This window comes from Taudactylus pleione, unplaced genomic scaffold (genome assembly GCF_031769625.1).
Source record: "Taudactylus pleione unplaced genomic scaffold, aTauple2 ptg000556l, whole genome shotgun sequence".
Lineage (NCBI taxonomy): Eukaryota > Metazoa > Chordata > Amphibia > Anura > Myobatrachidae > Taudactylus > Taudactylus pleione.
The window spans coordinates 21,320,301-21,346,361 of record NW_028284958.1 but is presented as its reverse complement, the minus strand read 5'-3'; the positions used below and the strand labels follow the sequence as shown (position 1 = coordinate 21,346,361).

Below are 26,061 nucleotides of genomic sequence, written 5' to 3'. Positions count from 1 at the left end.
GCAAAGCAGCCACATTTGTGACACAAAAATGCTCAGCATTTCCCTGGGTACATTAGATAGGTGCTGGTGGGGTTGCACAGAACCCGGTCCTTCATCAACTTCTGGTTTCCTTCTGCTCAAGGTGGCAACTACTCACTGACCAATCTGAGGGACCTTCTCAGTAGTGTATAAGAGCACATGTTCTGACTCAGGAGCAACACTCTTGTTCCCACCTTTCACTAGTTTGCTGCCTTATTATTTGATTGATACACTAGTTAGGTTAAAGTTTGCATAGGACCTCTCCAACCTTTCACTATCATGAAACCTGCAATGAGATTTTTGACAGAACTCTGGATGCCCTTCCAACAGCTCAACAATAACTTGTGCTATGCCTTCAAGTCCATGACTGCCTTCAGTTCTTTTTGTATATGTTTCTGCTGGAACTCCCCCCACCCATATTTAAAGGTTAAGGATTTTGCACCTCCAGAGTCTGCACTGAACAGGAGAGGTACATATAAGAAGAGGATGAGCACAATCCTGCCATTTGCTCCCTGAGGATAAAACTATACTCATCGGTTGTCTCTGTGTGATGTGGTACATAGTATACCTTATGGTAGCCTCTATTGGGAAATCCTTGTTTCCGGTCCCTGGTGGATTGCTCCTGCATTACTGATCTCCCACGATCTGGATTACCTCAGATGGCCTAAGCCTTTGTTTTGTTATTGTTTGTGTTGAAATGTGTTCTTATGCATACAATGAACATACTTGGAATAGGTTACGACTTTTTATATTGACTCTGACAGAGTTATCGTCTGTCAGACTCTGGTTTCAGCTATTCTCTAATATTCACAACCATGGACAGCACATTTTACTCCTAACTCATATATCCATGAAGGAATATATCATCCTATGTTCTCAACACTAAAACCAGCTGAAGTCACTCATAGTTTGCATCGTGATATTTTGTCCCATACCATTATATTTAAAAGATGAATAGATTTTCTCCTTCAGAGGTTTTGGTTAATATATAATAGAAATAAATATAAATATAGCTTTTATCATCTATGTATAAATGCATTTATGATGGCACATACTATGCAAATTACAAAAAGCAACAAGTGCACCACCAAAAATATATTATTGAAGTTTCTGTAACAAAGAGCTTGCAATCTACATGTTTGAATTAAAGTAATGTAGTTTCACCTTGTGTGTATTTCTATCTGTCTTCTGCTACAAATATACTGTTCTCTCTTCTCCCCTATCTTCTAGTTTGTTCTATACCAAGAATGACTTGCTTGGATGTTGCTATATCCTTCCCCTTGCTCTTTTTAGGGCTGGTACACATGGGCGTTGAAAAACAATGGCAATTAAAAGTGAGGACGCTTTGTTCAAATCTAAACTTTAACAGATTTGGATCTCAAAGCTACTGAACCTCAGTGTACTTAAAGCGGGTTTCCATAGAACTCCATTATACTGTATAACACAGAGCGTTAACATTTTTCAATGCTGCAGGGAACGTTGAAATTGTACTCTTGTCAAAAAGCATGTGTGTGTGTATAGGTCAACTTCCTTACATTATTTTTTGACAATCAGGGCATATGCATATTTAATAGACTTCGACAATGCATGTAAAACGCTTAAAAATAATTCCCATGTGTACCAGATCTGAATCATTAATTTAATCTTCATTTTCCTATGCAGCAACCTATTCCTCTGTATCCGATCTTTTATAGCTGTGGCATCTTCCATTTCTTTGCAGTTATGTTTGTGACTTTTATATCATTTATACGTGTTTTTTTAATGTGTGTATTGGCTCTTTTCTGCTTTTCTCTTTATGATTAAATCTTGTCCTACCCTCCTAGCTCTTTACTTGTCCTCTGTCTTATCATCTATTTTCAAACACTGTGTATCTGCTCAATATATCTGTGTATATGACTCACCCCATCCCCTGTCCTGTTTGCACTCTCCCCTTGTCAGCTCCCATCTGTCCAACCTACCACAGGAACTATGCCTTTGTTTTACACCCATAAATTTGGGAGAAGTTACGTCATCTCCTGATAATTGTTTTTTAAATATTATATATACGCATACAATATATATTTAAAAAAATGTATCACAATTTATCACAACCACACATGAACATAGCATCTCAGAATGTGATCTGTCACTCATCTGGAAAGAGGAGAGAATAGACATAGGTGATCTGACAAGGTTTTGGGGAAGAAGGGGGGATATTTAGATTTTCCCCTGAAATCCACACGCATGTAGTTCAAAAGCATGGGGATCACTTGCTTAAAAAAGTCCGCTGGCAGAAAGCACTGGCTGGCTCTTTTGTTCCCCAGAAAGGGCCTCAAGAGAACTGTGGTGAGAGGGAGGAGGTAAAGGGGGGGGGGACCTGGGAGCTGCTGGTTCAGTGCACACACACACTCGCACACACTCACACGGATGGTCTGTAAGAGCTAGTGGGATGCTGACAATTATTTTTTAATGCATGTGCAAATTGGTGCAAATGTGTCTCCAATTGTCCCAGTGACGAGTGACTGAGACTGTCTTACTGTCTGGCTGTATTTCTTTGTGCGGCTGCAGTCTCCAGGCTGCTGCTGCTGCTTGCAGAATTTTGGCTGTTTTTTTGGAACACTACAAAGTGATACTATGGCTTGTGGAGGCTGCTTCTGGTCGCTTGGATTGTCATTAAGGCTGATTATGTCCATTCTGGGTAAGTAAACAATTTTTTATACTGGGCTAATTGTTTAAATGTCCTGGCAACACCTTACAGTATATCTATACCTAGAGTTGCATGGTGGGAAATGCTGCAGCCAAAAATAAAAATAAAAAAATTAAGCAACTGAGCCCAAGAGCTTGCAATCAGCATTTCTGTAGTGCATTAGACAAGGATTGCACACCCAGTCTCACCAATTATCCTTTTGGTGTAGAAGTATTAAGCACTGGCCATTGATGCAAAATGTAACTTTAAATGTGTACTTGGCATTGATAAAGTTTCAAGGGGCAAACTCAGTAAAACCCAAACAGACTTGCCCTGACTGTTATGATCCTATCTTTGTCTTGCATGATGTAGCAGTGTCACTTGAGTTGCACTTCACACACCCAGTATGTATACCACCCTGTATTGCTTGAGTCCTTCTATAGAGTAGCCACGGACCTCTCAATGCCACATTGCTCTGCAGCATCTTGCAGTGAAAGACTCCCTCCCTTAAAATGTCTTGGAGATCCATGGTGTCCTGTTGCCATGACAGCCTCATCATAACATCTCTTTGTAGTGCGAATGGATGAGGCAGAGTATTGTCTCCCATCCGGGTGTGTAATGCTGTCTAGCACTGGAGCACATGGCTGTGTCAACAAGTCTCCCAGCAGCAGGGAATTGTGCCAAATGGCAATAAATAATGAGAAAAAGGATACACAGCAGGCTGCGTGTAGTGCCTTGTGTTAACCTAGGGATGATGATGATGATAATAATAATAATAATAATAATAATAATAACAATAATAGTGCATTAACCCACAAAATGCTGGCACGTCAACATTGTATTTCTTGAAAATACTAGCAATGAAATGCTGTTGCTATTATTTGTTTAGGATAATGAGCCTCCTGGGGTAAATTCCCATTGATCTGCCTGCTTGTAAATGTGCGCGGTTCCTCTTTGTACAGATAAAGGTCTGGGTGCAGTGTGCACTGTGTGATGACATTTGTATAGAAATACACTGTATATACAGTCTCTTTTGTATCTGGACCATGTGAGGCGTGTTTAATCCATTCTGCTAAAAAATGCAAGCTCCTTTTGTGTGAGAGTAAAGAATATTTTAATCCCGTATAATTAGGATTATTACAGATTTTTTCACTCCTTTCTTCTTTGCCAAATCGATTCTTTTGGGGCAAAATGGTATAATGATTATCATTACTACAGTACAAACAACAGGTGCATTGAAACTACAGTATTACTTTAGGACCATATTTTATTTTATGATTAAATGCCATATGTTGCTAAAAAGAGAATAAATACATCTGACTCATTTTACTACAGTAGGTGTACTTTACCTATGTTATATCAGTGGGGTACAAGCTATAGACATTACAGCACTGTTAAAATAAAAACACTGTGGGATTTAAAAATGCAAGGAAATGTCATAATAGCGTGGTTCAAAATAGGACATCACAATAAATACGGTACCATATTATAGGCTGGGTTTGCAAACTCATTGACCTTCTCATTGAGTTGTAATTGTTGAGAATGATGTTACCTGGACATCTTAGAATAATAAGAGTTAAAATCAGCCAGCGCTGTATTGAATTTAGAACCAGTGTCAGATCCACCCTGTCTGCTGCTCCCAGTGGAAGTATTGTGCATTACAACAGCACAAAAGGTTCATTTTACTCTTGTCATCCAAGCACACCTGCCCAGGGGAACACTGCATTAAATGAATATTGCAATGGATGACCCCCACAATTTACTACTGCTGGAGCATTCAGCACTGCTTACATTACCAACTAGTTTAGGACTCAAATCGGTCTCTGATAATCATTAGATTTATTGTCTGATGTTTAGGAGTGATTGTCTCTAGGAATTGTGATTTCTTAATGAATATACATAACAAGGACCTCATTAAGAGCTTGGAGAAATCCAGCAAGAAGGTGCAATTTTACACCCTGGCAAACCATATTGTTCTGCAGGAAAGCAAATAAAAATGTGTGGACAGATTTCGAGGCGGGAGGGGTACACATCCTTGTTTACCTGTAAAATCGCTCTCTTATATATGTGTGCTACATACAAGAACTGTATTTTCCCTGTGTGCAAATAAATGAATGCATTTGCATCCCTTGCATCACAGCTTGGCTTGTCCAGGTGTAAATTTTTTCTTCCTGCTAGCTAGACATGCTACTCGCTAGTATAAAGAAGGCCTTATTTTGTGATACTATTATGTGAAAAGAAAGAAAATACAACTGATTAGAGAATGGAAAGCAAAATATATTGGTAGAAATATCTGCAGTACAAACAAAGGTTTCTCCCTGTGATCTCTGCTGCAGACACAGGTTATTGAAGTTGTTGGCTACACAGACATATAAATATATTGATATACCGAGAATGACATATCTTAAGAGCCAATCGAAGAATGAGAATGCTCAAGACTAGGGCAAAGTGACAGTGACGTATTGGGATCCAGAAAGACTGTCTTCGTTATTTAATTAAAAGTCTGACTATACAGTAACCGATGCTCTGTGCTTCAAGCAATGTTATGTTTAAGTATTTCTTACCTATTCCTTATATGGCCATCCATAATTCATTGTATGAAAGTTAAACTGTTTTTAACTTTGCCTCAAACTGAAGTTGATGTGCTTCATTACCTTGCTTTTACCTTGATCTGTTCACACATCTGTGCCTGAAGTGCACTTTTGGAGCACAAAGACAGGCTTACTAACGCCCCCAGACCTTTCCAAAAATGCAAGCTCTACAACTATGCTCCAAGCTTCAAGGTTGTAAGAGTTTGCACAATGGGCCTGATTCAGCAAGGATTGCAGTCGCTAATACGCACGCAGTCGGCCGATTATATTGCAGTGCGCATGTGTATGCATCGCAGTATGCGTGTGCAAAGCAGACGTTGTGATCAGAACTCACAACGCAGACCCATCGCAGAGTGATTGACAGGAAGTGCAGTTTGTGGGTGGTGACGGGGGGGGTGGACGGGGAAACGCAGGCATGCCGGTGAGTTTCAATGGGGTTGCATGGGCGTGCATAAATTAGCCTCTGCGATACCATACGCAGCCTGAGGTCTCATAGCGTGCGCTAAAGTCAGCAATCCCTGTGTGAGGTCTGACCTGCAGTATCTGTGTGGATGGGTCCGATGTTACCGATTGTTTTGCTATGTTGCCAAAGTATACAGATGTGAGTAAGGGGAAGTGAGTGTCCTTATGTCAGGCTGCGATCGCAATGCGAATGCAAAAATTTGCATATCACCGCTGATATATAGCAACTGCGTTGCGTGCGTATAAGCAGAATAGCGATCCGTGCTGAATCAGGCCCATTGATATGTGCAGAGGAAATGCAAAGTTAATGACGCCTATGGACAACAAGAAAACCTTCACTAATTCTACATGCATACATGTCAATCTAGCAAGAAATAGACACCATCTAAAGCCATGCGTGAAAGACTCTTTCTATGTCCAGTAGGAAATATAAATGTTCTTGCTGTACATAAAAATGTTTTTTTTTTTTTTTTTTGCTATGAGCATACGCAAATAAAATATGTGCAAATTACCAACCCCTGCATCTGGTGGTGGTTTTGGGGCAGCAAAGAAAGGTCAGTACTGTTAGTGTGTGCAAATGTAAATTGTAGATACCTGGGCATGTATCTTTATTGAAAAAAAAATTAATAATTTAAATTAATGTTAAAAATGGTATGACCACCCTCCATCAGTGCTATAGTATGGGTTGGTTATTACTTATGCCAGACCTTTTACTAGTAGTAGACTTTGCCTAGCTGGTCTGTTCACAGTATAACACTGAGACCCACAGCTGAAGTTCTCATATCATGAACCAGTCCCAGCCAAGTCAACAAGGGAGGCCACTAGGGACTCATAGTCATACACAAAAAAGCATATTTTGCTTTAGAAAAACTCTGTTGCCTACAAATCTACTATCATTATACAGTATCATGTACAGTAAGGTACATAAATATTGGGACATTGACAGAATTTTCATATTTTGGCCTCTATTCACCACCACAATGGCTTTGAAATGACACAAACAAGATGTGCTTTAATTGCAGACTTTCAGATTTAATTTGAGGGTAATTACATCCAAATCAGGTGAACGGTGTAGGAATTACAACGGTTTCTATATGTGCCTCCCACTTTTTAAGGGGCCAAAAGGGAATGGGTATGAAATACCGCCAGCCGCATCGATTCCCGTCAGCGGCAGCCCGACAGGAGCAGAGTGCGACGCAGCGGAAGCCCGACAGCGCTGGAAATCCCGATCGTGGATAGGTAAGTATCCACTAACCTAACCCCCCTAACCCTAACCCTCCTTAGGGGTGCCTAACCCTAACTTCCCCCAAGTGACTAACCCTAATCCCCCCTCTAAGTGCCTAACCCTATCCACCCCCTTCCCCGCTACCTAAACCTAAGTCCCCCGGGGGGTTGGCTAACCCTAAGTCCCCCCCGGGGGTGCCTAACCCTAACCCTCCCTCCCCCTAGCCTAACCCTAACCCTCCCGGGGGGGTGCCTAACCCTAAGTCCCCCCCGGGAGCCCTAAACCTAACCCTCCCCCCCACGGCTGTCCGCTCGCGGCGCCCGGCATCGGGGAAATGCGGGCATCTACATCTAGACGCCCGGCATTTTGCCCTTGCCGGGATAAGACAGTCGGGAAGCCGGCTGCCGGTATATAGGCAGTCGGCTTCCCGATTGCTTCCCGCCAAAAGTAATGGGACAAACTAAACAATCCTAAATCTAACTTCATCAAGTGAAATGCATGCTCAATCGGATTCAGGTCAGGGGATTGACTTTTTAGCATTAAAAAACTCTTTGGTTGCTTTTGCAGTATGCTTCGGGTCATTGTCCATCTGCACTGTGAAGCGCCGTCCAATGAGTTCTGAAGCATTTGACTGAATATGAGCATATAATATTGCCCGAAACACTTCAGAATTCATTCTGCTGCTTTTGTCAGCAGTCACATCATCAATAAATACAAGGGAACCTGTTCCATTGGCAGCCATACATGCCCACGCCATGACACTACCGCCACCATGCTTCACTGATGAGGTGGTATGTTTTGGATCATGAGCAGTTCCTTTCCTTCTCCATACTCTTCTCTTCCCATCACTCTGGAACAAGTTGATCTTTGTCTCATCTGTCCATAGGATGTTGTTCCAGAACTGTAATGGCTTTTTTAGATGTTGTTTGGCAAACTCTAATCTGGTCTTCCTGTTTTTTTGGCTCACCAATGGTTTACATCTTGTGGTGAACCCTCTATACTCACTCTTGTGAAGTCTTCTCTTGATTGTTGACTTTGACACATATACACCTACCTCCTGGAGAGTGTTCTTGATTTGGCCAACTGTTGTGAAGGGGTTTTTCTTCACCAGGGAAATAATTCTTCTGTCACCAATCACAGTTGTTTTCTGTGGTCTTCCGGGTCTTTTGGTGTTGCTGAGCTCTCCGGTGCATTCTTTCTTTTTAAGAATGTTCCAAACAGTTGATTTGGCCACACCTAATGTTTTTGCTATCTCTCTGATGAGTTTACAATATGGAAAACAAAGGAAAATGCCAGCGCTCCCTTTAGGAGATATAGGGAATATAGCTACTATGTAAAAACGTAGCAATAAACACTTTAAACAGAAAGTCACATAGATGTCATATAAATCTCAGTTTCCCAAAACAGTGAAAACTGTTTTCTTTGAAATTCCTTAATAAACAGTGTAAACTGGTTTCTTAAATCCTTCTGCTAGAACTTTTCCTAGTTATCGGGATCACTTCTTTAAAAAGCTTCTTCAGCATATAACAGCACCTCAAAAAAAATCACATTTATTTCTTACAAGGTATAAAACAGTCCCAAATCAATTCAGGGAATAAAATCAAGATGGCAGCGTACCAGAATTGACCTTTACACTAAAGAAAAGGAATAGACAGTTCCCTCCCTACACAAAAGAAAAGGAATAGAGAGTTCCCTCCCTACACTAAAGAACCAGAATAGAGAACTCCCTCCCTACACTAAAGAACTGGAATAGAGAGTTCCCTCCCTACACTAAAGAACTGGAATAGAGAGTTCCCTCCCTACACTAAAGAAAATGAATAGAGAGTTCCCTCCCTACACTAAAGAAAAGGAATAGAGAGTTCCCTCCCTACACTAAAGAAAAGGAAATGAGAGCACACTAAAGAAACTAATGAATAGGAAAAGAGAACTCACTCACTACACTAAGAAAGTGGAATAGAGAGCTCCCTCCCTCCACTAATATAGAGGAAATGAGAGATCCCTCCCTACACTAATTGAGAGGCATATAGAGCTCCCTCATCCCAGCACTAAAGAACAGGAATAGAGAGTTCCCTCCCTGCACTAAAGAAGTGGAATAGAGAGCTCCCTATTTCCCAACACTAAAAAAGAGGAATAGACAGCTCCCTCCCTACACTAAAGAAGTAGAATAAAGAGTTCCCTCCCTATTCTAACCAAAGAGGAATAGAGAGATCCCTCCTTTCACTAAAAAAGTGGAATACTCATAGAGATCTTCCTTCCTATACTGAAGAAGAAGAATAGAGAGCTCCCTCCGTACACTAAATAAGTGGAATAGAGAGTCCCCTCCCTGCACTGAAAAAGAGGAATAGAGAGCTCCCTCCTACACTAAGGAAGAAGAATAGAGAGCACGCTCATTACAGTAAAGAAGTAGAATAGAGAGTTTCCTGCCTACACTAAAGAAAGCAGAATAGAGAGATCCCTCCCTTCACTGAAAAAGTGGAATACTTGTAGAGAGCTCCCTCCCTACACTGAAGAAAATGAATAGAGAGCTCACTCCCTACATTAAAGAAGAGGAATAGTCTCTCCCTACACTAAAGAACTGGAATAGAGAGCTCCCGCCATACACTAAAGAAGAGGACTAGCTATCTCCCTCCCTACACTAAAAAAAGGAATAGAGAGCTCCCTCCTACACTAAAGAAGAATAGAATATTTTAACGGTGGCTCAAATGATGATTTTGATGCATTGGATCAAAAAAAACCCTCCTTTACTTGCTGAGGGTAAGGCTGTAGTGCTAAAACTGATCTATTATGATCGCCAGGCCGCATTGCCGGAGATTGAGAAGGGGGTGAAGCGTTTCTATAAAAAGTGGGAAACATATATTGTTAAGTTAGACCCTACTGTTCAACAACAGATCCAGAAGATGTTTGAATCCACCACTTGGTACCTTCTCAGACAGGTCTCATGATTATTTATACTTCAGTTTGCAGTACATTTTTTTTCTTCTCTTTTTAAGCGCCTTATTACATTAGACATCTAGTTAATGGAAAACATATGCTTTAAGCTAAGACCCTTTGTCTTGTCTCCCCTCTTCCCCACCCTTTTCCCCCTTTATTGCCTACATCTTTCTATGTTTTTTTTTTATTATTTTTAGATGGTGCTGCTGGTACTGGTTTGTGTTATACGGGTTGTTAAAACTTGTGTCTCACATATACAGTATTGCTTCCCCATATCATAATCCTGTGTTATGCTACTGCAGGATCACCTTAGTATTTTCTTCTTGTTGTGACTTCTGCCTTCTGGACCACGAAGACTTTTTTTACTGATACATGAATGTGCTATGCGGAGTACTTTTGCCGTTTATCTGCTTCTTGAGTCATCCTTATGTTTGTACGCTGTATTATTCTTGCATTGTTTACCTGTTGATGACTAACTGTATGGTCCCAATGTCAATACTTTCTATTTTGTACTATTGAAAAATGTATAAAATGTTTTTTATACATTGTACTAAAGAAATGGAATAGAGATCTCCCTCCCTACACTGAAGAAAATTAATGTAAAGCTCCCTCCCTACACTGAAGAAAATGAATAGAAAACTCCCTCCCTACATTAAAGAAGAGGAATAGATAGTCTCTCCCTACACTAAAGAACTGGAATAGAGAGCTCCCTCCATACACTAAAGAAGTGGAATAGAGAGTCCCCTCCCTGCTCTAAAAATGTGGAATAGAGATCTTCCTTTCAGCACTAAAGAAGAGAAATAGAGAAAAGACCCCTGACGTTCCTAGAGGCAACAGAAAAATTTTAGACTTTAAGGGCATATACCCTGGCATATTGCCAGGCAAAACATTATATTGTATCAATGGTACGTGCATTCTCACCCACCGATTGGAACAACCCATTAGATAGATTATTAGGTAGACAGATTCCCAACAATAAGGCCATATCTACATATTATAAATTTCTTGGTGAAGAATTGGACCATACATTGGTCAGCCAAGGTCTGCACCAGTGGTTGACTGAATTCCCAACCCTCTCAATGGAGGATTTAATACGAGGGTTATCAAAATCACGTGCACTATTGAGTGCTAGCACATACAATGAGCTCTTTTTAAACATTTACCATAGAACCTATTTATCTCCCCACAGAAGATACAGAATGGGTCTGTCAGACACTCATACGTGTCTTAGATGTGATACAATAGAGGCAGACTTGTATCATTGCATATGTCAGTGTCCAGTAGTTTAGGGCTTTTGGAGAAAAGTCAAACAGGATGCTGAATTACACCTGGTAAACTACGTGCCCTTCATACCGGAATGGGTGGTACTAGGTATTTACCCAAGGCAGCAGAAAACTATTAATAGCCATAAGCGCTGCAGCTAAGAAAACTATCTTACAGGAATGAACTCACCCAACTCCCATAACTTTCACATTGTACAAAGAAAAACTGAGATTTATTTTTAGAATGGATTGGATAGAGACCATGTTCAATAGAGAAAGGAAGGCCTCTTCTTTTTTTGAGTCTTGGGAAAGTTATATCCCCACCTTGTCAGTCACAATGTAAACGCAAATTTATAACTGTATGCGTAGAACTCAATGGTATGAGACACAGATATTGATGGGAGACTCACCAATTCAATTACCAGAAGGGTGAACTGTGTACCTGAATTAAGAATGTCAACTTGGTCGGTGGGTGGACGCCAGGCGGAACTTCATTTCATCATATGTTTTTATTATTTTATTTTTAGAATATCAAGTGCTAATTAAGTATAAACACATGTAATTTGATTGACAGAAATTATTGTTAAAATATTTCCAGCTGTTTAGTAAAAAGAAATCGCAAGATTTAATACATGGAAATACATAGTATTGAGTTTGAGGTTAATGGAAAATGTAAATACTAGTAGATTTCAAATATGTAATTGAATTCAATATTGTATGTATGTGATTATTTTTTTTTACATTTTGTATATGTAAATGATTTCCTTGCTTCAATTTAAAATAAAAATATAAAAAAAATAGAAGATAAATAGAGACCTCCCTCCCTACACTAAAGAAGTGAAATAAACAGTTCCCCCCCGTACACTAAAGTAGAGGAATAGAGACCTCCCTCCTTACACTAAAGAAAAGCAATAAAGAGCTCAATCAATAAACTAAAAGAGGAAAAGAAAGGTCCCTCACTACACTAAAGATGTGGAAATAGAGAGCTCCCTCCATACACTAAAGAAGAGGAAAAGAGAGCGATATAGAGTGTTCCCTCCCTACACTAAAGAAAAGGAATAGAGAGTTCCCTCCCTGCACTAAATAAAAGGAATAAAGAGCTCCCTCCTAATCTAAAGTTGAAAAGAGAGGTCCCTCCCTACACTAAAGATGTGGAATAGAGAGCTACTTTCTAACACTAAAGAAAAAGAATAGAGAGTGAGCTCCCTCCCTACACTAAAGAAGGGGAACAGCTCCCTCCCTTCCTATACTAAAGAAGTATTTCACTTTAGTAAAAGAGTATTTCCTCTTTGCACTGGAGGCCTGAGTGATCGCAGCTGACCGCATTCAACTATGCAAATCCCGCGAACGCTAGGAAGACATTAGCACGCCCACTAAGTTTTGCCATGTGGTCGTGGTATGAATTCAGATGCCCACCAGTCTGACACAAGACTCCCACTTTCCTTCAGTAACATACGTCATCTCCAGGAAGTGTATTACACAATCAGTAACACCGGCTGACATCGGACCCATACGCACCACTTGTGGCTGACCATACCCTACTGCAAGCACTGCGAGAGCAGCTGTGTTTAATTCAGCCATGTGACGTGTATGCTGACAATGCGTATTAATTATGCACGCCCCTGAAATGGCATTTAGATACACAGACATGCCTGCGTTCGCACCACCACACCCCCGTTACCATCGACCACCCCCTGTCACCACCCACAGATGGCACGTCCTGTCACTCATTCTTGCGGAGCATCTGTGTACAGGCTGCGAACGCTTCCCGATCGCATAGACTGGTTTGTGCACACGCACTGCGTCTTGTATGCATGCGCAGATCGCAAACATCAGCAGGCAGCTCTGCGACCGGGTCTGAATCAGGCCCTAAGGTAGTGGAATAGAGAGCTTCCTTTCAGCACTAAAGTGGAATAGAGAGCTCCCTACCAGCACTAAAGAAGATGAACAGAGAGCTCTCTACCAGCACTAAAGAAGATGAACAGAGAGTTCCCTACCAGCACTAAAGAAGATGAACAGAGAGCTCTCTACCAGCACTAAAGAAGATGAACAGAGAGCTCCCTACCAGCACTAAAGAAGAGGATAACAGCAGGAAAAAAAATATTTATTAATTAAACAAATATTTTTTTTTGCTTAATGAATTACATTTAAATAATTTTTTAAAGATTTTTTTTAATATATACAGTATATTATTCTATTTTCCTGGCTTCAAGTTCCACTGAGCATGTATGTCCACATTTGTGGCCTGGTGTCTGCATTTATCTCATTATCTCTAGGTTTCCTAGGTATTGGAGTACTGGGTAAATATTGAGGTCAATGGGGTATATTTACTAAAGTGCAGGATTTTAGAATTGCAGTTGTTGCTCAAAGCAAACAATCAGATTCTACTTAACATTTATCTAGCACCTTCTAGAAGATAATATCTAGAATCTGATTGGTTGCTATAGTCAACATCTCCACTTCTAAAATCCCGCACTTTAGTAAAGGAGAATCAGTGTAGGAGAATCAGATTTCAGGGGGTAAATTAATTTACTAAGGATTGTGTCTGCCCGAGTTTGTATTCATGGGCGAGTTTAGCCTGCTTTGCAGACTTCGAAAATTTACAAAACGCAAACACGAGAGATCAAAAACGATCTGAACAGCAAAACACTGGTGAAAATGAATTTATGAATCATTACACCATCGGCCAAACTCGGAGGTACTTTCCATAGGAAACATTAGTACCCGGAAATTTACTATGATTCGTGTCTGCAAACATGGCGAACTTATCAGAGAATTATGAAAACTGGGGCCAAAGTTGAAGTTTCAAATGAGCAGCATGTTTAGCACAAAAATGCACAAATCAGTGTGATACGTGTATGTCTGTGCCTGTTTTAAAGCCAACAAAGTGTTAATTACATTTTTTATTTTTTTTAAAACGGCTTGGGGTTCCCCCTCCTGAGCATAACCAGCCCCGGGCTCTTTGAGCCAGTGCTGGTTCACAGAATACGGGGGACAAAAAACATAGGGGTCCCCCGTATTTTATAAACCAGCACCAGGCTCATGGTAAAAACATGGGGAAAAAAATGGCATGGAGCCCCCCCATATTTTTACTACCAACACCGGGCTCTACTAGCTGGGGTGTAATACCACAGCCAGGGTACAGGGGACCTTTTCACTGCATCCCCCGGCCAAAGCATTGACACCCAAAACGAGTCAGCTCAGACCGGAGATCCCAGGTTTGGTGGGGACCCTCAATAAAGGGGCTCTGGGCTGATTCTGAGTTGATATTAACACAAAAAATGAGCAACTTTGAACCTAGACAAACCGTGTTGCAGTGCAAGGGGTGCAAATACATTTGTTTTTGCATACAGGGTAAATACCAGCTGCTTTTGCAGTAGCCCACAATGCTGGACAGCTTTATTTTTACACTGCATCACTCCCTTCCCAAATGTAAATCTCTGCACATTTTAAAATGTGCTCCACCTGCCTGGACTGACCAACTGAACGATTTTCATTAAAGGAACATGCAAAAATCGTTTGTAGTTCAAAAAATTGTTCATTACACTTTAAAAAATCTGACAGATAATCTGACAGAAAATCGTTCATAAAATCGTTGGTAACAAAATCGTTGTGTGTGTCAGAGTAGTTATATCGTAAGAGACTTGAGTGACTGCTAATACCCTTATAACTTACAGCGCACAGGGGACCTGATTCAGACCCGGTCGCAAGCGCTGAGCGCTCGCAACTGGGTCGATGGTGGCCCAGAGCACATGCGCACGACGGAGCCGGCTCTGTCGTGCGCATGCGCGAGGCCCGGATAGCGACGGGCAATCCGTCGCTCCGGGTCTCGTACCAAAGGGGGCGTGCTGTCGATGTTGAGTGACAGCACGCCCTTTGGTGGGCGGGCCGGGGGGGTGGCTGCCCAAACGGAGGCGTTCCCATGTGAACGCCTACCATTTGGGGCCGGCCCCACTGACATCACAAGTGATGTCAGTGGAGAGATACTGGCTCTGTTAGAGCCGAAATCTCTCTGGGGTTTGCGGCAACGAGACCCTACCACAAGGATCTCGTCGCAAGCCCGATGGTCGTGATGGTCTTGACCATTGCGACCATCTTCCTGGCCGCTCGCTATAGCTGTGGGTGGTCACCCACAGCTATACCAGCGGCCAGGAGGATGTTCTAAAAAAAAAAAAAGACCGGCTCTGATTCAGAGCGAGCGCTCTGTCAGAGCGTTTGCTCTGAATCAGGGCAAGGGTACATTATCCCCTATATTATAATACTGTGTAAGGGAGCCGAGGCACGCACTGTAGCTGGTGTGTTTGAGCATTTACAGTAGTAGAGTTTTCCATCCTAACAAAAAAAAAGAGGGCGTAATCACTCAGCTTTCCCTCGTTAGTCAAATTAACTAGATGATATTCGGCCAATTAAATAAATCCTTGTCTGGATGCAGCTGGCTGCCAGATTCCAATCTCTGGAGGTGTCTTAACCCCTTCACTGCCTACAGTATAGCAAAACCTATATAGCTTGCCCAGAACAGACTATAAAGAGATAAATACAGGACTTTGTGGGGAATAACTTGTACTGTAATGCACAGAGCTTTAGCTCCAGACTCTACAGGTACAGGTTTTGAATGAATAAAAGGACTCTTCTCAGTTTGGCGATTTGTGGCAGCTTGTTCCATAGCTTGACCAACTGCAATTCTCTGGTTTTCTGGTTAGATTGCGGATATGACAAGCATACTGTATCTGTCAGTATTGCCACACATTCCATCCTACAGTCCTTATTTACTACAGACAAAGGGACGTTGCCTAATGATTTAGAAGTATGTCCAATCCATGTATTGACCTCGTCCAAATGGCAGATTGCGAATGTGGTCTAGTATGTCCTGATTTTTTAATTGGGAATGTTAGAGGCATGTAATACTGTAAACAGCGCTTGTTAAGCAGTTTTTCCAACTGACCTGTTCCCACACAACCGTCCTGACTTTGGTGGAACAGTCCTGCTTTCAGTGGATTGTCCTGCATTTAGGACATATGCTCCTGATTTGACGTAAGTTGGGAGCTACTCTTTCTGCTATCCACCAGGCATCCGCTAATTATGAATGAGAGATGGGAAATTTTGAATAAAAAAAAAATATATATATAAATAGCTAAAAATGTACATAAACAACTCCCAAACGTGATACTGTATATAGGTAAGCCATTAATGTATCATTGAATAAGAACACTTTCATTTATTGTGCAGTTTTTTGTTTCCATGGACATAAAAATTGGCACATGTCAATTTCATTAAACGTATCAACAGCCAACAACCATTTTTCTGAAATAGGTTTATTTATACTATATTGGTGACTATATAGGTTAAATAACTAAAGGGTCACCTATTAGGGTTATAACCTTACCCCAGTGCCGTCCTGTGTTGCCACCCCTTCCCTCCTCCGCTCCCTCCCTCCTGAGCTTAAATATATCCCATAGCGCTGGGAGGGTGGTGGGCGTTTCCTGCGCCCTCCGGAAACAGTAGCGCTCCGGACGATGGACCGGCTTGCCCGTGCCTGGAGCCGCTACTGACCTTACCGACTATGTAGCCCGCTTTGGTTATGATACAGAGTTGAACGCCAGTTTGCCATAATTGATCCGGCATTGCGTGCACAGAACTAATTGTGTGCCGTGGCAGCTCCTACACTATGGAGGCAGGGCTGAATTAACAATGGGGTGGGTGGAGCTGCAGCTCCAGGCCCTTGCATTAAAATAGGCCTACAGGATCCAGTTAGTGCAGCACAGACCGGAGCAGCTGTGTCCCACAAGTTGAACCAAAGCTCCGGTCATCTGATACCCCGCCCACTAACCCTCCAGACAGCACAGCACATCCAACCACCTTCTACTGTGAGTTGATAGAAAGGGAGAGAGAGAGAAATAGAGAGGGAGAGAGAAAGAGATATATGCTTTCCAATACTGTATGGGGCACTTATAGAGTTGCACTGTGACTTCATGTATAATGTAGGGTTCACTCCACATTGAGCCTCATTGTTTCCTCTTGTACTGTAAAGGACCCCTATACAGCTGCACTGTGTCCAATCTTTGTCTCTTGTACTGTAAAGGACCCCTATAGAGCTGCACTGTGTTCAGCTCTGTGTAGTGCAGCCCAAGTATTTTATCACTCATTATACCCCATGTACTGTATATAACAGTTTATAGGTCCTCCATTATTTCAGAACTGTACAGTTACTGCAATATTCTCTGTATGATATGTCAGTCACTGCCATGCTCCCTGTATTATATGTCAATCACTGCGATGTTCTCTGTATGATATGTCAGTCACTGCGATGTTCTCTGTATGATATGTCAGTCACTGCAATGCTCCCTGTATGATATATCAGTCACTGCCATGCTCTCTGTATGATATGTCTGTCACTGCGATGTTCTCTGTATGATATGCCAGTCACTGCCATGCTCCCTGTATGATATGTCAGTCACTGCCATGCTCTCTGTATGATATGTCAGTCACTGCCATGCTCCCTGTATTATATGTCAGTCACTGCGATGTTCTCTGTATGATATATCAGTCACTGTGATGTTCTCTGTGTGAAATGTCAGTCACTGCAATGCTCCCTGTATGATATATAAGTTACTGCCATGCTCTCTGTATGATATGCCAGTCACTGCCATGCTCTCTGTATGATATGTCAGTCACTGTGATGTTCTCTGTGTGATATGTCAGTCACTGCGATGTTCTCTGTATGATATGCCAGTCACTGCCATGCTCCCTGTATGATATGTCAGTCACTGTGATGTTCTATGTATGATATGCCAGTCACCGGCATGCTGCCTGTATGATATATCAGTCACTGCCATGCTCTCTGTATGATATGTCAGTCACTGCCATGCTCCCTGTATGATATGTCAGTCACTGCCATGCTCCCTGTATGATATGTCAGTCACTGCCATGCTCTCTGTATGATATGTCAGTCACTGCCATGCTCGCTGCATGATATGTCAGTCACTGCCATGCTCGCTGTATGATATGTCAGTCACTGCCATGCTCCCTGTATGATATGTCAGTCACTGCCATGCTCTCTGTATGATATGTCAGTCACTGCCATGCTCCCTGTATGATATATCAGTCACTGCCATGCTCTCTGGATGATATGTCAGTCACTGCCATGCTCTCTGTATGATATGTCAGTCACTGACATGCTCCCTGTATGATATAGCAGTCACTGCCATGCACTCTGTATGATGTCAGTCACTGCCATGCTCTCTGTATGATATGTCAGTCACTGCCATGCTCCCTGTATGATATAGCAGTCACTGCCATGCTCCCTGTATGATATAGCAGTCACTGCCATGCACTCTGTATGATGTCAGTCACTGCCATGCTCCCTGTATGATATGTCAGTCACTGCCATGCTCCCTGTATGATATGTCAGTCACTGCCATGCTCCCTGTATGATATATCAGTCACTGCCATGCTCTCTGTATGATATGTCAGTCACTGCCATGCTCTCTGTATGATATGTCAGTCACTGCCATGCTCCCTGTATGATATAGCAGTCACTGCCATGCACTCTGTATGATGTCAGTCACTGCCATGCTCCCTGTATGATATGTCAGTCACTGCCATGCTCTCTGTATGATATGTCAGTCACTGCCATGCTCTCTATATGATATGTCAGTCACTGCCATGCTCCCTGTATGATATAGCAGTCACTGCCATGCTCCCTGTATGATATGTCAGTCACTGCCATGCTCTCTGTATGATATGTCAGTCACTCCCATGCTCCCTGTATGATATAGCAGGCACTGCCATGCACTCTGTATGATGTCAGTCACTGCCATGCTCCCTGTATGATATGTCAGTCACTGCCATGCTCCCTGTATATGTCAGTCACTGCCATGCTCTCTGTATGATGTCAGTCACTGCCATGCTCTCTGTATGATATGTCAGTCATTGCCATGCTCTCTGTATGATATGTCAGTCACTGTCATGCTCTCTGTATGATATGTCAGTCACTGCCATGCTGCCTGTATGATATATCAGTCACTGCCATGCTCCCTGTATGAAATGTCAGTCACTGCCATGCTCCCTGTATGATATGTCAGTCACTGCCATGCTGCCTGTATGATATATCAGTCACTGCCATGCTCCCTGTATGAAATGTCAGTCACTGCCATGCTCCCTGTATGATATGTCAGTCACTGCCATGCTGCCTGTATGATATAGCAGTCACTGCCATGCTCTCTGTATGATATGTCAGTCACTGCCATGCTCTCTGTATGATATGTCAGTCACTTCCATGCTGCCTGTATAATATATCAGTCACTGCCATGCTCGCTGTATGATATGTCAGTCACTGCCATGCTCCCTGTATGATATATCAGTCACTGCCATGCTCTCTGTATGATATACATACTTGCCTACTTTTGAAAAATCATTTCAGGGAGATTGAGAAAGCAGCACCTATGAGCGCATGTTACAGTGGGCGTGTACTGATAAATCTGAGAGGCGTGTCATACATGTGATGGGCGTGTACTGATAAATCTGAGAGGCGTGTCCTAAACATGACTTACATCCAAATGTAACCAGCACAAAAGCAGTTAGTAAGATCTGTTTGTTGATGAAAACACACTAATACTTTGCAGAAATTCATAGGGATCATTGTGCCTTATAATAACCAATGCAAGGAAATGACACTAATGATCCCATTTGAATGTATATACCTCTGTTCTTTAATATAACAGCTTCATAATGGGGGTAAGGATGAAATGAGGGAGATTGCCAGACTCTTCAGGGAGACAGGGAGATTGCTACTATTTCAGGGAGTCTCCCTGACAATGAGGGAGAGTTGGCAAGTATGAGTTAGTAAGATCTGTTTGTTGATGAAAACACACTAATATTTTTCAGAAATTCATAGGGATCATTGTGCCTTATAATAACCAATGCAAGGAAATTACACTAATGATCCCATTTGAATGTATATATCTCTGTTTTTTAATATAACAGCTTCATAATGGGGGTAAGCATGAAATGAGGGAGATTGTTAGACTCTTCAGGGAGACAGGGAGATTGCTACTATTTCAGGGAGTCTCCCTGACAATGAGGGAGAGTTGGCAAGAATGATGATATATCAGTCACTGCCATGCACTCTGTATGATGTCAGTCACTGCCATGCTCCCTGTATGATATGTCAGTCACTGCCATGCTCTCTGTATGATATGTCAGTCACTGCCATGCTCTCTGTATGATATGTCAGTCACTGCCATGCTCCCTGTATGATATAGCAGTCACTGCCATGCTCCCTGTATGATATGTCAGTCACTGCCATGCTCTCTGTATGATATGTCAGTCACTGCCATGCTACCTGTATGATATAGCAGTCACTGCCATGCACTCTGTATGATGTCAGTCACTGCCATGCTCCCTGTATGATATGTCAGTCACTGCCATGCTCTCTGTATGATATGTCAGTCACTGCCATGCTCTTTGTATGATATGTCAGTCACTGCCATGCTCTCTGTATGATATGTCAGTCACTGCCATGCTGCCTGTATGATATATCAGTCACTGCCATGCTCGCTGTATGATATGTCAGTCACTGCCATGCTCTCTGTATGATATGTCAGTCACTGCCATGCTCCCTGCATGATATATCAGTCACTGCCATGCTCCCTGTATGATATATCAGTCACTGCCATGCTCTCTGTATGATATGTCAGTTACTGCCATGCTCTCTGTATGATATGTCAGTCACTGCCATGCTCCCTGTATGATATGTCAAACACTGCAATTCTCTCTGCAGGGCCGGTGCAAGGTTTCTTGGCACCCTAGGCATTTATCCAGCCTTACGCCCCCCCCCTCGATAGCTACACAAGCCCTTATACAGTGCTCCTAGTAGTGAACCCCCTATGCAGTGCTCCCAGGAGTGCTGGCAGTAGTGGTTTTCCCTATACAGAGAGCATCGCAGTGACTGACATATCCTACAGAGTATTGCAGTGACTGACATATCCTACAGAGAGCATTGCAGTGACTGACATATCATACAGCGAGCATGGCAGTGACTGACATATCATACAGAGAGCATGGCAGTGACTGACATCATACAGAGAGCATGGCAGTGACTGATATATCATACAGAGAGCATGGCCGTGACTGATATATCATACAGCGAGGATGGCAGACTGACATATCATACATAGAGCATGACAGTGACTGATATATCATACAGAGAGCATGGCAGTGACTGACATATCATACAGAGAGCATGGCAGTGACTGACATATCATACAGAGAGCATTGCAGTGACTGACATATCATACAGAGAGCATCGTAGTGACTGATATATCATACAGCGAGCATGGCAGTGACTGATATATCATACAGCGAGCATGGCAGTGACTGACATATCATACAGAGAGCATGGCAGTGACTGACATCATACAGAGAGCATGGAAATTACTGATATATCATACAGAGAGCATGGCAGTGACTGATATATCACACAGAGAGCATCGCAGTGACTGATATATCATGCAGCGAGCATGGCAGTGACTGACATCATACAGAGAGCATGGCAGTGACTGACATCATACAGAGTGCATGGCAGTGACTGATATATCATACAGAGAGCATGGCAGTGGCTGACATATCATACGGAGAGCATTGCAGTGGCTGACATATCATACAGAGAGCATCACAGTGACTAATATATCATACAGAAAGCATGGCAGTGGCTGACATATCATACAGAGAGCATGGCAGTGGCTGACATATCATACGGAGAGCATTGCAGTGACTGATATATCATACAGAGAGCATGGCAGTGACTGATATATCATACAGAGAGCATGGCAGTGGCTGACTTATCGTACAGAGAGAGTTGCAGTGACTGATATATCATACAGCGAGCATGGCAGTGGCTGACATATCATACAGAGAGTATCGCAGTGACTGATATATCATACAGAGAGCATGGCAGTGACTGACATCATACAGAGAGCATGGCAGTGACTGACATCATACAGAGTGCATGGCAGTGACTGATATATCATACAGAGAGCATGGCAGTGACTGACATCATACAGAGAGCATGGCAGTGACTGGCATATCATACAGAGAGCATGGCAGTGACTGATATATCATACACAGACATGGCCGTGGCTGACATATCATACAGAGAGCATTGCAGTGACTGACATATCATATAGAGAACATCGCAGTGACTGATATATCATAGAGCGAGCATGGCAGTGACTGACATATCATACAGAGAGCCAGGTCCGGCACTACCACTAGGCAAACGTAGGCAGCTGCCTAAGAGCGCCGGCCACTGCAGGGCACCACTGGATTGCTGTGTAGTGTGGACTGCACATAAGTGCAGTCCGCACAACAGTACAAGTATAACAAACACAGAGCCGCCGGTGCCGGCAGTTGTGTGTTTGTTTTAGCAGCCGATGAGAGTCAGTCAGACTCTCATCGGCTGCTGCGCCCACTGCCGGAGTCGGGCTGGAGCTCACTCATCAGCTCCATCTTCTGGCTCGCACTGTGGGTGATGGGAGATACGTCATGACATCTCTCCCATCATGCAGAGCGGGCTGGCCCGGGAGGACGCCGGACGGAGGAGCAGATGCCAGAGCGGGGATTAAGGTAAGTGGAGGTTTTTTTTTTTTGTGTGTGTGTGTCTGGCCAGGGGGCGGGGACTACTACTGGGGGCACTGCTGGGGGAACTACTACTGGGGGCACTGCACACTGGTGGGACCACTACTGGGGTACACTGCATAGAGGGGGATTACTACTAGGTGCACTGCTGGGGGGACTACTGCTGGGGGGGACTGCTACTGGGGGCATTGCTGGGGGGGGCTGCTACTGGGGGCACTGCTGTGAGGACTACTACTGGGCGCACTACATAGGGGGGATTATTGCTGGGGGGCTACTACTAGGGGCACTGCTGGGAGGAGTACTACTGGGGGCACTACATATGGGGGAATTACTACTAGGGGCACTGCTGGGGAGGGCTGCTACTGGGGGCACTGCTGGGAGGACTACTGCTGGGGGCACTACATAGGGGGGATTATTGCTGGGGGGCTACTACTAGGGCCACTGCTGGGAGGAGTACTACTGGGGGCACTACATATGGGGGGATTACTACTAGGGGCACTGCTGGGGGGACTGCTACTGGGGGCACTGCTGGGAGGACTACTACTATTGGGGGCGCTGCATTGGTGGGACCACTACTGGGGGCACTGTATAAGGGGCACTACTGAGGGCACTGTATAAGGGGCACTATATTAGGGGCACTGCATGGGGGGACCACTACTGGTCCCCCCATGCAGTGCCTGACTCTCATGCAGTGCCTGACTACTGACTGACTCTCATCGGCTGCTAAAACAAACACACAGCTGCCGGCGCCGGCGGATGTGTGTTTGTTATACTAGTAGTGTTGTGCTGGCTGCACTTTTGTGCGGTCAACACTACACAGCAATCCAGTGGCGCCCTGCAGTGGCCGGTGCTCTTAGGTAGCTGCCTAAGTTTGCCTAGTGGTAGTGCCGGCCCTGGCTCTCTGTATGATATGTCAGCCACTGCCATGCTCGCTGTATGATATGTCAGCCACTGCCATGCTCTCTGTATGATATGTCAGCCACTGCCATGCTCTCTGTATGATATGTCAGCCACTGCCATGCTGTCTGTATGATATGTCAGTCACTGCCATGCTGCCTGTATGATATGTCAGTCACTGCGATGCTCTCTGTATGATATGTCAGTCACTGCCATGCTCTCTGTATGATGTCAGTCACTGCCATGCTCTCTGTATGATATGTCAGCCACTGCCATGCTCTCTGTATGATATGTCAGCCACTGCCATGCTCTCTGTATGATGTCAGTCTCTGCAATGCTCTCTGTATGATATGTCAGTCACTGGGATGCTCTCTGTATTATATGTCAGTCACTAGGCTGCTCTCTGTATGATATGTTATTCACTTCAATGCTCTCTATATGCATGGCCGTAGAAAACCGGGTCGGGCTGGGTGAAGGGGGCGTGGCCTATCCGTGGGAGGCGTGCCCACTCCCCCTTTGGGAAAAAAAATACCTTTTACACAGCTAAACCTTGTCTAATTAGGTGTAATGACCGCAATAATTAATGGGCGCCCAGAACAATTCAATTGCAACACTGGGCGCCCATTAGTTATTGCTGCCCACAAAACAAATTACTCGCCCCCATGACCTCCAATGTCAGAGAGGTAGAGCATACTGCCTAGCTGCTCTGATTGTGTGTCATTTATGATTAGAGCAGGTGGGGAGCATCTTTCTCTGCCTGTATCTCAGCCGGCTGCCCTATGCACGGAGCGAGTGGCTGCACACTACATGTAGATGCCTCCTGGCCCAGCCCACCCCTGCTCAAAGGCCCTAGAATTGTGAGGCCCAGGGCAGCTGCCCAGTGTGCTCATACGTTAAGATAGCCCTGCTCCCAGTCACGGCACAGGACTGCCCCAGCATTTCCAACACATTTCTGATACGGTGGTGGTGGGTGCCAGGCTGAAGCTTTGCCTAGGGCTCAGAGAGACCTTGCATCGGCCCTGACACCAGCCCCATCATTGCTGCAAAAGATACATGTGAAAATAAGCGTGCAACCACTAACACTACCGCTTTGCAGCCACTCACTTTTAGTATGGACAGTTCAGGGGACAGAGCGCTCAGTGTTGAAATGATGGAAAATTCAAATACAATTTTTTTTTAAACAGCAATAACCCTTATAGAAATTCAGTTTGTGACAAGTAAAAGTACAATGATTTCAATCTGAAAAAGAGCTTAACTCAAGCTCTTCTATAAATGCTGGCGAGAGCTGGTGGTACCTAATATAATGGTTAATGAGGCAATAACATTTTTTACTTATGGGGTTCTGCTTTCCGTCTAACAACTATGATTTATGTGTCACCAGAGGGTTAATATATTTAAAAACAAAGAAACCGCAGGAACGATGAAAGTCACTAATTTATTAAAACAGGTGGAGAGTCAGAACTGCAGCTGGGAAAAGTCAAAACATTGGTGAGAAAAATCTTGGAATTCCATCCATGAATTATCTGTGTAACTTAATAATTTGCAACTGTGTCAGCTACTGGGAATCCTCCTGCTGACTAATACAGCACTGTATGATGACAGGAAGCCTTGTGTGTCTCTGGTCATATACACTTTCACACTTACATTGAGATAAGTGTTTTCTGGACAGCAAAGAGACAGGATAATGCCTTGTAAGCAACCTTAGTAGCTGGTAAATAGTTGTGAAAGCTCTGCTCTTCCATTGGGCTATTCCCCTTTAGATCACTTCAATTTATTGGTTTGTAGTTGTACATACCCTCTTCACTATATATATATATATATATATATATATATATGTCCTATAGATTGTAAGCTTGCAAGCAGGGCCCTCTTACCTCTATGTCTGTCTGTTATTACCCTGTTTTGTTCTATCAATGTTTCCAATTGTAAAGCGCAATGGAATATGCTGCGCTATATAAGAAACTGTTAATAATAATAATAATAATAATAATATGTCCCGCAATGCCCCGGCACTCACTGTTAAATAATAAATACTTGTGCTGGTGCCCTCCTAGGAACAAGGCTGTTCCAATGCATAGACAGAAAAGACTGGCGGCACTCAGCGTCTATGTAAAAGTACACTTCTTTATTCCAACGGCGTTTCGGGCCAGTGCCCATTATCAAGGATATGATAAATATATATATATATATATATATATGTAGTGGAACTTTGGCGCCGTGGCCGGAAAATATATTGTAGGTAATGCAAGGTCTGTTCTGGTGATCACACTATAATATCCTCTTCTAAAAGGTGGCAGCTCTGTCCCTTCAATAAGCCGTCTGGTATAACGGTATGTGCTGAAATTTAGAAGAGGGGAGAGGGGACAAGCACCTGAT

The 26,061-nt window shown here is 43.2% G+C and overlaps 1 protein-coding gene across 1 annotated transcript in view; it reads left to right on the top strand.

Moving 5' to 3' along the window:
* The first annotated feature begins 297 nt into the window (after positions 1–297).
* IGDCC3 (immunoglobulin superfamily DCC subclass member 3) overlaps positions 298–26,061 on the top strand; it is a 156,452-nt gene continuing 130,688 nt past the window's right edge. The window contains 1 exon segment of the mRNA XM_088452705.1: positions 298–487. Coding sequence (XP_088308831.1) covers positions 298–487 — 190 coding nt within the window.